Genomic DNA, 11,882 nt, shown 5'->3' on the forward strand with positions numbered 1-11,882 from the left:
AACAGTCAAAAGAAGTGATTTATTGACAGATTTCTTTTAGTGACACTCAGACGTCAAAAAACAATAAAATTGCTAATTTATAATGATACATTTGGAACATGGTTTTTTACCTTAAAAAAGAGAGCAATTTGGCAAATCCAACTCTTTCTTTTCCCTAAAAAGAAAAGAAAAAAAACAAACAAACAGAAAAGGCAGACACTTCTGGTAAAAATACTGTAATGGCAGTGATTTTAATTCAGATTAGCATAACTATATGCAAAAATGCCTTACAGTAACACACTACATTACACATATTACCTGATTAATTAATTCTTGGACAATGGTTAATGAGATCTATACTCCATTCCAAGATTGTGTAGCTCCACCTTCAGTTTAGTTTTCTATGTCAGTGTTATATCAATACTTCATGCTGTTTATCCAGTATAGTAGTAATGTTATAGTAATGTTGCTTGGAGGGTCTTTCCATGTCTCCATGTGTCTGAACCACTTGCCACAGGTGTCATCTGCATGTCGCCCAAATCATCTTCATTAGAAAACAAAAAGCAACATTAGGGAGTTACAGAAACACATTTTTCGTTGGAAAAATTTCTCATCATGGCAAGATTTTCAGGTATTTTAAATTTTTTGAAAAACCTACTTTTGCGAACTAGTCCTAGATTTTTCACCCTATCGCAACCAAGGCAGTGCAGGAACATTTTCTGGAAAGGGAATATCAATAATTATCAAAAAAAAGTTGGTGACTTGGTGGCGCTATAAGAGGGAAAAAAAAACATAAAAAACATATCCCATAACTACGCAACCATTTGTCCTATCAGCATGAAAATCGTTATACACGGCCTTGGTCTAAAGTGCCACAAGTGGCTATATGGATGTTTGCGCAGTTTTTCACACATATGCACGATATTCATATCATATGATAGAACTCTTTGTTTTAAACAACTTTGCCTCGAGAACCACTGCTGTCAATCAGATTGTTTATTAAATGATTGAGAAGATGTAACAAAAAAACCTACTTTTGCGAACTAGTTTTCGGTTTTTTATCTGGAAAAAAAAACTGCAGTGCAATTGTCTGGACTCTCTAGATCAATAATTATCAAAAAAATATTGAAATTTACTCTTTGGCAAGCTATAATGGAGTCATTTAAAAATGGAACCTGTCCAAATATACCCAAAAGCCTATAAAGCCTAAACGAAAACTCAAAACTTCACGAAACCTGGTGAGCACATGTGACAAGTGATTCTAAACAAGCATGCAAAGTTTTGAGTGGATCGGACCACAGCTGGCCCTATAACAGTCATAAACATTAAAAACATCATATTTCTATGGCAAACTACCTGCATTTGCCAAAAATGCTTTTTTAAATCATTGATTTAAGTGGTTACAGGCTCGCTAAATAATATGTAATAATTATTTTTTAATATGTGGTTAAATGCCTTAAAGCGCTTGAACCCCGGTAATTGCTGCTTGCAGCTATATTTTGCATTGCATTGTAATTACTAATAATTAATAAATTTGTAAATTACAAAACGTAGTAATTAAAATTGATTTGGCAGCACTGCATTGTACCTCCAATATACAAATGCTTTCAGCAAAAACTATCCACTGTGTTGTTTAAAGTCTTTTCTCACAAAGCACAATTTGGAGTATCTATCTATCTATCTATCTATCTATCTATACACCCGCACATACTACATTTGTGAGTTATAAAATTGTCAACAAATAGTGGCAATTGTGAGATATGAAAGTCCAGTTCTGAAATATAATGTCATATAATGTGTTCATATAGACTCTTTTTTTGAAGTGCATCATCAAATAAGAAATGTTTTTATTTTGTTTGAGATCCTTTTATAATATCAGTGAAAAAATGATGCATAAATAAATAAATAAATAAATAAACATTTTAAGGGCCATTTTTGTGATATTGTCTTAGTGGAGTAAACAGTGTTTCATTTTAAATTTTAGTTAAAGGGGTCATCGGATGCCCATTTTCCACAAGTTTATATGATTCTCTAGGGTCTTAATGAAAAGTCTATAATATACTTTGGTTAAAAGTCCTAAATAGTAGTGTTTTTACCTTGTCAAAATGAGCTCTGCAAAAATCATCCCATTCTGAGGGATTGTTCCTTTAAATGCAAATGAGCTCTGCTTGCCCTGCCCCTCTCTTCTCTCTGCAGAGTGAGGAGCTGCTCTGAGAGATTGTTTACTTTAGCCGCATTTAGCGCATTTAGCCGCAAAACTTGCTAACTAGCATGTTATTAGGAAAGGTGATTGCAGAGATTCATAAAAAAAAACCCTTATACTCACTTCTGCTGTAAGTGAAGCTGCATCACGAATGATTTGCGCGAACATAGACGCATTTATGTAGATCAGGAGGCGCATTCCCTTCACAAACAAATGTAATTCACTGCATCTTCAGCGGTGCAGATGTCGGGAGTAAATGACGACCACTATGTTCATTATTACATCCAGCAACACAACACCTCAATCGCTCAATCTGAGATATTCCTGTCTAACTTACATCCATGCTCCGGCATTGAAACAATGGAGGTCGGACTGTTACAGCTGATCTGAGGTAAAACGCTCGTGTCAATCAACTATCGTGGTAATGGCCTCTGTTGTTTTGATGCCACAGGCATCTGAGAATGGCTCAATTTAAAAAAGGGGATATTATTTTTACAGATTAATTAAAAACCACTGCATGGATTTTTATCATTATAGGGTAGATTTGTACATACACTGCCAACACACATTAATGTTCAAACAACATGTAAAAGTGAACTTAGCACCCGATGACCCCTTCAAAATATTTTTGTTGTCACTTGAGAAGCATCACTCTTGCTCTCAAATCTCATTCCATCATTTTCAGTGCCGTCACCACAGTCATACTTCACATATCCGGTGAAGGCGATTTACAGCAGTTAAAGAGATCACTCACCACAGTCTTCCTCATCTGCACCATTTAGACAGTCAGTTTCACCATCACATCTCCATATCATAGGCAGACATCTTTTGTGTTTGTCTCCACAGCTAAACTCTCTGGGTTGGCAGGTCTTGTCTGAAATTAAGAGAAAAGCAAAGAAAATCAGTATATCTATCTATCTTCTTTAACTAAGGGGGCTTTTACACTAGCACTTTTGGTGTGCACCAGGGTTTGTTTGACGTCAGAGTTTGGTTCATTTAAACAATGTGAATGCTGTTTTCTGAACTCTGGTTCACACTCGCAAACTGTACCCAAATCCAACTAAAGAGGGTGGTCTTGGGTAATTTTCTCTACCCCTCAGAATATTCCAGAGGATGTTGGGTTTGAGGGCTGCCACATCCTTCTTGATTCCGTTGGGCCTGCGTTCCGTTGCGTGGCTCAAAGCCTGTGTCCCGTCCCATGCTTGGTGCCTGAGATCTTCGCCTCAAGGTGACTCACTGCTGCATCAGAGCTGTAGCCCCTTGGAAGGGCTCTCATCTGTATCCGACAGGCATCCAATTGGGACTGACCTCCAGAAGAAAGGTGGTCACAACAGATGCCTCCAACTCAGGATGGGGAGCACTGTGCATGGGCAGACTGGCGTTCGGCTCCTGGACCAGCCTGGAGAAATGCCTACATATCAACTGCCTCGAAATGATGGCAGTTTTTCTGGTCCTAAAAACCTTCCTGCCAGCCCTAAAGGGGCACCACCTCCACATCCACATCCATACGTCGAGAAAGCTCCTATTATGGGCACAGTGCAACCTGTGCTCACTGGGGGCAGGCTGAACCAGGAAGCAGACGTGCTGTCCCAGGGCAGTGAGTCTCCAGGAGAATGGAGGCTCCACCCCCAGATAGTTCAGATGATCTGGGAGATCTTCGGGAGGGCAGAGGTCAACCTCTTTGCCTCAGAAGACAACTCGCTCATGAAGGAGCGAGATGCCCTGGCCCACGATCATCCCAGCGCCCACCTGTACGCATTCCTCTGATTGCTCTGCTCCCTCAGATCATCAGACAAGTCAGGGAGGTTAGATTCTCAGTCCTTTTGGTGGCCCACATCAGCTCTGTGCCTGATTCCACTGAGGAGGGACCTCTTCTCCCAAACGAGAGGAATGGTTTGGCATCCCTAACCCAATTGTGGAGACTTCACAGTTGGCCTCTCAATGGGAGCCTTTACAGCTCCCTGTGAGGGTAGCTAATGCCATTTCAGAAGTTAGGGCCTTGATGCCACTATGCCATCAAATGGTCTGTATTTTCTGAATGTGTGCAGTCCGGAATGAAGACCCCTCCTCCTAATCTTTTTACAAGAGCTGATGAATAAGGGGCGCACCCCATCCACGCTTGAAGTTTATGTGGCAGCCATCACAGCAAATCACACCCTCATGGCTGGCCAGTAAGTAGGCAAAAACAACCTGGTCGTTAAGTTCCTGAGGAGAGCTAGGAGATTAAATCTGCCTCGTCCTCATACTTTCCGACCTGGGACTTGTCCACAGTCCTCAGGGCCCTTCGATTGAGCCGCTTCAGTCGGGCGACCTACAAAGTCGTCCTCAAGCCTAGACGTGGTTATGTACCCAAGGTGCTCTCTACTCCATTCAGAGCACAGGGAGGTCGCTCTAAAGGCCTGCCAGTTACGAAGCAGAGATTATCCCGCTGGATAGTTAATGACTTTATGCATTTAGACTGCTCTGCTCTTTTAGGCCTTAATTCATCTAAAAAATTAAGACTTTTTAAGACCCCCAGAAACCTTGGAAGATAAGTGAACAGATGATAGAAATATATGTGCATTTGATTTTGCAGACTGTATCTGTGGGGAAAAAAAAGATGAGATTTGAAAAAATGTCACTCACTACAGCCTTCCTCATCTGCACCATTCAGACAGTCAGTATCACCGTCACACCTCCATCTCATAGGCACACACAATTGGAGTTTGTCCCCACATCTGAACTCTTCGGGTTGGCAGGTCTTGTCTGAAATTAGGACAAAAACAAACTGAGAATCAGTGTATATCTTTCCAGATTTTTGTTGTTTTGATATCTCTCTGTGTTCAGTCATGAAACTCTGGGTGACGCAGGCTGATGCAATCTGCTAGCTATCACATCATTCACTAACGGCAAACTGATTGTCCTCTGTTGATTCTACAGCCAATGAAATAGCTTGCTCAACAGTTAAATAGTCTGGATCAGTGATCGGTGTAAGCTGGTCCTTTACAATTGTGCATCCTAAGACAGGGTGTCTATAGGTAAGACTTTTTAAGACCAAGTAACAAAAACTTTATGAGTACAAGAAACACAATTTGAAGAAACACAATATGTTATTAAAGCTGCAAGCAGCGTTGAAAGGGCCCTCGCATCCGGGCTCATCGCCGCCCGGGGGCTTTAGAAAATCAGCGTTGAGCAATATGCATTAAAGTGGTAAATATAGGAGGAATATGTGTCAAACTTCCTGCTGCCAGCTGGTGGTGCTATGACTGTAACTGGATATTGGCATGTAGATGTCTTCAGGACAGGACTCTTATTACACATATAAAGTCTGGTGCAGACTTAACATGGTATGTTTATGTTTGAGTGCAAAGCATGATGTATCCTGTTGCAGGTGGCGCTATGATTATAACTGAATATTGGCCTTGAGATGTCTTCAGGCCAGGACTCTTAACAAATTTGTGAAGTTTGGTGCAGACTGGGCAGTGCATATTTTAGTTAGTGTAAAACAAGTCATTTCCTGTTGACAGCAGGTGGTGCTATGATTATAACAGAATAATGGCCTTTACTGTAGATGTGTTCAGGCCAGGACTCTTATCGAACATGTGAAGTTTGGGGCAGATCTGACATTGTATTCCTGTGGCAAAACATTGAACTTTGTCAGGCCGCCACGGACATGCTCTTTAATGAAAACTCAAGATTTTTTCAATTTAACATTGCAAAGGCTTTTAGATTAAAATTACCAAATATAATGTTGAAGTTATTAAATCTCTATGAGGAGTTCGTTAGAGCGTAAAACATACGCTGTATGTTTTCATGGCATGGCATGTGTTCAGGACAGAACATGTGAATTTTGGGGCAGATCGACATTGTACACCTGGAATTATAACAACTTCCTTTTTCATGGCAAACATTAAAATTTGTCAGGCTGCCACGGACACGCCCTTCAACGTACACTCAAGATCTTTGCAATTTAACGTCACGAGGGGCTTTAGATTAGACTGACCAAATTTAGTGTTGATCTGTTTAAATCTCTAGGGTGAGTTTGTTTAAATACGATACCTGAAAATGACAAAAACGACAAAACTTGAATAGAATATTCAAAATAACAGACTTCCTGTTGAGTTTCGGACTTCGTACCGGCTGACTATTTCGTAAAATTTCGAATTTCGTACATGCGTGTGAAACATAGCTTGAGGGGCACTTCGCTGAAATTTTATAGGTGGCGCTATTGAGCCATTTTGCCACACCCACTTCTGAAAGCCATATCAGATGTAAATTTTCACAACTTTTGGTGTATGTGCAAAGTTTCGTGAGTTTTCGAGCATGTTTTGGCCCTCAAAAATGTGATTCATTTTGGAGAAGAAGAAGAATCTCGCACCATCGGTGCTCAGATCCTAAATATTGTTCCGAAATGTAAATGTCTTTTACTAGCAATACTTCAAAGCTTGAAAATAAAATTGAGAATTGGGAAATAGAGAATTTATGAGATTATAACAAGATCAAATAACTGCCAATAAGCTCAGAAAACTCAACATAACAAGTTTTCTTACCCGACTGGCATATATTTCTTCTTGTGTTCAGCATAAACTCAATTCATTTTGATCAGTTTCTTTTAGAAAACAAGACTGATGTGTTTAATTTGCATCTCAAGGAAATGTACTTTGATTAAAGACATAAAAAAAATATTTTTTTTGCAATCCATGCAATATTTCAAGTTTAGACAAGATAAGTGAATAGTCGATACATAGAGATCCAGGTATGTGCATCTGATTTTGTATACTGTATCTGTGGCAAAAGAAATAATGAGATTTGAAGAGATTTCACTCACTACAGCCTTTCTCATCCGCACCATTCAGACAGTCACTATCACCATCACACCTCCATCTCATAGACACACATGATTTGCGTTTGTCACCACAGCTGAACTGTTCAGGTTTGCAGGTCTTGTCTGAAATTACAACAAAAACAAAGAATCTGTCTGTCTGTCTAGTTATCCAGAGTGAAAAAAAAATTACAAACTGACAATCATTCTGACAAGACTTGTGGTTGTAAGATTGTAATTATGATCCTTACTTTCACTTTGTGCTGTTTGGTTCTGGCTTGTGCCTGCTGCTGCTTCACCTTCAGTAATGATATCAAGAGAGAGGAGAATGGTACCTGGCAACTTTCTTTGATATTATGGACCAAGCCGCTGTTTATAAAATTATTTGCATTGTAATTACAAATTTTTGTCTTGTTTTCCAGTACCTATTTACTCATCTTAGACCTAGTGGGGCATCACAGTACAAATATCTAAATATTCTAAAATCAGGACACAAGCAAAATGACATAAGAGTTGCTTTCTGAAACGTGCAGTTAGTTTATGTTTAACTCAAGAAAAAAAATCTTAATTCAAATGGAAAACAAGGTCATTCTTCTTACCCTGTTGGTAGATATTTTTTCTTGAGAGATTTCACTCACCACAGTCTTTCTCATCTGCACCATTTCTACAGTCCTTGTTACCATCGCACCTCCATCTCATAGGCAGACATAAGTTGCTTTCATCACAACTAAAATAATCGGGTTTGCAAGTCTTGACCGCTGATCAGAGAAAAAATAAAATAAAAGCAAAGAAAGAATCATGACTTCTGTCAGCAGTTGTAATACAGCTGAGGTCTAAAGTTTACATCTTCCTTTCAGAAAATGTCAATTATTTACCGAAGTAAGAGGGATCCACAGCTGTGTTTTGTTTGTTTGTTTGTTTGTTTGTTTAGTAATAGTTGTTCATGAGTCCCTTATTTGTCCTGAACAGTTAAACTGCCTGCTGTTCTTCAGAAAAATCCTTTAGGTCCCACAAATCCCACATTTTTGTGTATTTGAACCCTTTTTTGAAATTGCATTTTGGAAGTTCAAATTCGCGGGCACACAGAGGTCAATTATATGGAGAGAAATCCTGAAATGTTTTCCTCAAAAAACACAATTTCTTTATGACTGAAGAAAGACATGAACATCTTGGATGACAAGGGGGTGAGTATATTATCTGTAAATTTTTGTTCTGGAAGTGTTCTACTCCTTTAATTTGCGGAAAGGCGAACTAACGCTTTTTAAAACCTTTTTAACACCCACAGAAACCTTGTGAGATAAGTGAACAGACGATAGATAGAGATATGCGCATCTGATTTTGTATGCTGCATCTGTGGCAAAAGAAAAGACAAGATTTGAAGAGATGTCACTCACTACAGCCTTCCTCATCTGCACCATTCAGACAGTCACTATCACCATCACACTTCCATCTCATAGGCACACACGACTGGCGTCTGTCTCCACAGCTGAACTCTTCAGGTTTGCAGGTCTTGTCTGAAATTAAGAAACAAACAAACAAACTGAGAATCTATATAGACAGATAGTATCTATGTAGATTTTAATTTTAATCTAAGTATTTTCTTTGTGTTAGTAGCAAAGGTTAAAGGTGTTTTATCTTGTTCTGATTACATCAGACAGTGATTTAGTTTTTTTTATTTAGATCATTCATTTGTTGTTACTCGAACATACTGCTTCTTCTGAACCAGCGACCACAGACTGTCACTACAGTCATCAGTTTTATCACACATCCTCTACAAGTGATCTGCACAGTCCCTTTTACCATCACACCTCCACCACTTAGGCACACACTTTACCACATCACATTGGAAGTGACTCCGCAGGACTTCACTGAAAACGTGCTGAGAATCACAGCGCAAGTTGGGTGTGATGTTTCAGATACTTCATGTCTCTTAAAGATTGTTGGTGATTTGTTGTTGAGAGTGAGACCCCTGCAAATCTCCATGTACATGTTTGTTAAATGTTTATTAAAAACCATTAAAAGTGGATGCTATTTCATTAATATTACTTTGTACACACCAAATATATTCTGCTGTTTTGCTATATACTAAATCTAGAATTAAATTAAATTAAAACGAATTCACCCATGGCGACAGAAAAGATGAGATTTTAAGCAATCTCACTTACTGCAGCCTTCTTCATCTGCACCATTCAGACAGTCCTTGACACCATCACATTTCCATGCTAAAGACACACACTTCGTGTCACCACAGCTGAACTGATTGGGTCTGCAGGTTTTGACAGCTGATCAAAGCAAAAATAAAACAAAACATGTTTTGGCAGATATTTCTCATGAAATGCAATTAAAGACTGTATCTGTTCTGCTAAAATGGCCCAGCAACTAAACATAAACACACATTTTCAGAAAATCATTTACACTGGGTCTGTGTACCTTCGTACATAATTTGAACGAAGAAAGAACGAGCATTTCTGTTGACACAAATTTTAATTCTTTCATTTTATCTCAATTGCAACATAGCCTAGTATGACAAAAACTTCTTGCAGTTCTAAGTGTACAGTTGAGGTCAAAAGTTTACATACACCTTGCAGAACCTGCAAAGTGTTTATTTCACCAAAATAAAGGGATCATATAAAACAAAACAAAATATTTTACAAAATATTTTACCTGAACAAAATATTTTACAAAGGAAAATGACCCTGATCAAAAGTTTACATACACTGGATTCTTAAAGGGGTCATCGGATGCTGAGTTCACTTTTTCATGTTGTTTGAACATTAATGTGTGTTGGCAGTGTATGTACAAATCTATCCTATAATGATAAAAATCCATGCAGTGGTTTTTAATTAATCTGTAAAAATAATATCCCCTTTTTCAAATCGAGCCGTTCTCAGATGTGGCGTCACACCGACAGAGGCCGCTCCCATGATAGTTGATTGACATGAGCGTCTTACCTCAGATCAACTGTAATAGTCAGACCTCCATTGTTTCAATGCTGGAGCAGGGATGTAAATTAGACAAGAATATCTGAGGTGTTGTGTTGCTGGATGTAATAATGAACATAGTGGTCGTTATTTACTCCCGACATCTAAGCCGCTGAAGATGGTTTACGTTTGTGAAGGGAATGCACCTCCTGATCTACATGAACGTGTCTATATTTGTGCGAGTCATTCGTGATCCAGCTTTACCTACAGCTGAAGTGAAAGTGAGTATAAGGGTTTTTTTTATGAATCTTTGCGATCGCTTTTCCTAATAATGTGCTAGTTGGCAAGTTTCGCGGCTAAATGCGGATAAAGTAAACAATTTCTCCGAGCACAGTTCCTCACTCCACAGAGAGAAGAGAGGGGCGGGGCGAGCAGAGCTCATTTGCATTTAAAGGAACAATCCATCAGAATGGGTTGATTTTTGCAGAGCTCATTTTCACAAGGTAAAAAGGGTGTTGTTTTACACTACCATTGAGAATTTTAAGACCCTAAAGAATCATATCAACTTGTCGAAAATGGGCATCCGATGACCCTTTTAACACTGTGTTGTTACCTGAATGATCCACAGCTGTGGATCAAACAGTTTTTGTTTAGTGATAGTTGTTCATGAACCCCTTGTTTGTCCTGAATAGTTAAACTGCCTGCTGTTCTTCAGAAAAATCCGTCAGGTCCCACAAATTCTTTGGTTTTTCAACATTTTTATGTATTTAAACCCTTTCCAACAATGACTGTATGATTTTGAGATCCATCTTTTCACACTGAGGACAACTGAGACACTCATATGCAACTATTACAGAAGGTTAAAACGCTCACTGATGCTCCAGAAGGAAAAACAATGCATTAAGAGCCAGGGATGAAAACTTTTGGAATTTGAAGATCAGGGTAAATTTAACATATTTTGTCTTTTGGGAAACATGTAAGGATCTTCTGTACCTTCTGAAGGGCAGTACTAAATGAAAAAAAATATGATATTTAGGAAAAATAAAAATGTACACATTTCCATTCTGTTCAAAAGTTTTCACCCCTGGCTAGTAATGCATCATTATTTCCTTCTGGAGCATCAGTGAGCGTTTGAACCTACTGTAATAGTTGCATATGAGTCCCTCAGTTGTCCTCAGTGTGAATAAATGGATCTCAAAGTCATACAGTCATTGTTGGAAAGGGTTCAAATACACAAAAATGTTGAAAAACTAAAGAATTTGTGGGACCTGACAGATTTTTCTGAAGAACAGTGGGCAGTTTAACTGTTCAGGACAAACAAAGGGACTCATGAACAACTATCACTAAACAAAAAATAAAACACAGCTGTGGATCATTCAGGAAACAACACAGTATTAAGAATCAAGTGTATGTAAACTTTTAAAAACAGGGTCATTTTTATAAATTCAACTATTATTCTCTCGTGGACTACATGTAAACGTCTTTTATGTGAAATAATCCCTCTTATTTTGGTAAAATAATTAACATTTTGCAGATTCTGCAAGGTCTATGTAAACTTCTGACCTCAACTGTACATTTTGCGTTTTTTTTTTCCTTAGAATTGTGAGTTTATATCTCACAGCAAAGGTCACAGTTGCATTTCTGAAATTAAGTATTCTTATTTTGCATTCAACGGCTAAACCATGCATTTCAGTGCCATCAACACATGCAAATCTACAGCCAGAAAAAAATGTCCATCGGACCAGATATAGCAAACTGGCATTTACAAAACATAACTGATCATCATTAAAAATTGCTTACTCACATGTTTGAACAGGACAGGATAAAGTGACTGCCAGTAAGAACACAAATAAGATCTCCATATCTCCTTAAACCAAAGCAGAGCAAATGAGATGAACCTTACCAACTTAATATTTATCCAAGAGGTCGGGAACTTTTGGGAACGGGGTCGGGAACACTCCTGGCTTTTTGACAAAAA

At 38.5% G+C, this 11,882-nt stretch overlaps 1 protein-coding gene across 5 annotated transcripts; it reads right to left on the minus strand.

Annotated features, from left to right (window-relative positions):
* On the minus strand, positions 1–11,847 carry LOC127155444 (very low-density lipoprotein receptor). 5 transcript variants are annotated; one of them, XM_051097647.1, is made up of 10 exons: positions 11,709–11,847; positions 9,149–9,265; positions 8,378–8,497; positions 7,622–7,741; positions 7,235–7,282; positions 6,990–7,109; positions 4,808–4,927; positions 2,937–3,056; positions 638–698; positions 1–523 (listed from the first exon to the last, which is right to left on the minus strand). In XM_051097647.1, exons 1-9 carry the CDS (start codon positions 11,764–11,766, stop codon positions 667–669), a joined length of 855 nt encoding a protein of 284 aa, XP_050953604.1. In that variant the 5' UTR covers positions 11,767–11,847; the 3' UTR covers positions 1–523; positions 638–666. The 5 variants fall into 5 exon arrangements, with proteins under 5 accessions (XP_050953604.1, XP_050953622.1, XP_050953595.1 ...); XM_051097665.1 differs by lacking the exon at positions 638–698 and having other exon boundaries at positions 4,808–4,857; positions 7,040–7,109; XM_051097638.1 differs by lacking the exon at positions 638–698.
* Between the last annotated feature and the right edge of the window lie 35 nt (positions 11,848–11,882).

The sequence above is a fragment of the Labeo rohita genome, chromosome 3, assembly GCF_022985175.1.
Source record: "Labeo rohita strain BAU-BD-2019 chromosome 3, IGBB_LRoh.1.0, whole genome shotgun sequence".
Taxonomy (NCBI): domain Eukaryota; kingdom Metazoa; phylum Chordata; class Actinopteri; order Cypriniformes; family Cyprinidae; genus Labeo; species Labeo rohita.

Coding starts and splice junctions, on each gene's coding strand:
- LOC127155444 (XM_051097638.1), bottom strand. CDS start 11,766: ATGGAGATCTTATTTGTGTTCTTACTGGCAGTCACTTTATCCTGTCCT. Junction 7,742..8,377: donor TGCAGATGAGGAAGGCTGTA/GTGAGTGACATC, acceptor TTCTCTGATCAG/CGGTCAAGACTTGCAAACCC. Junction 7,110..7,234: donor CCAAACAGCACAAAGTGAAA/GTAAGGATCATA, acceptor TTGTAATTTCAG/ACAAGACCTGCAAACCTGAA.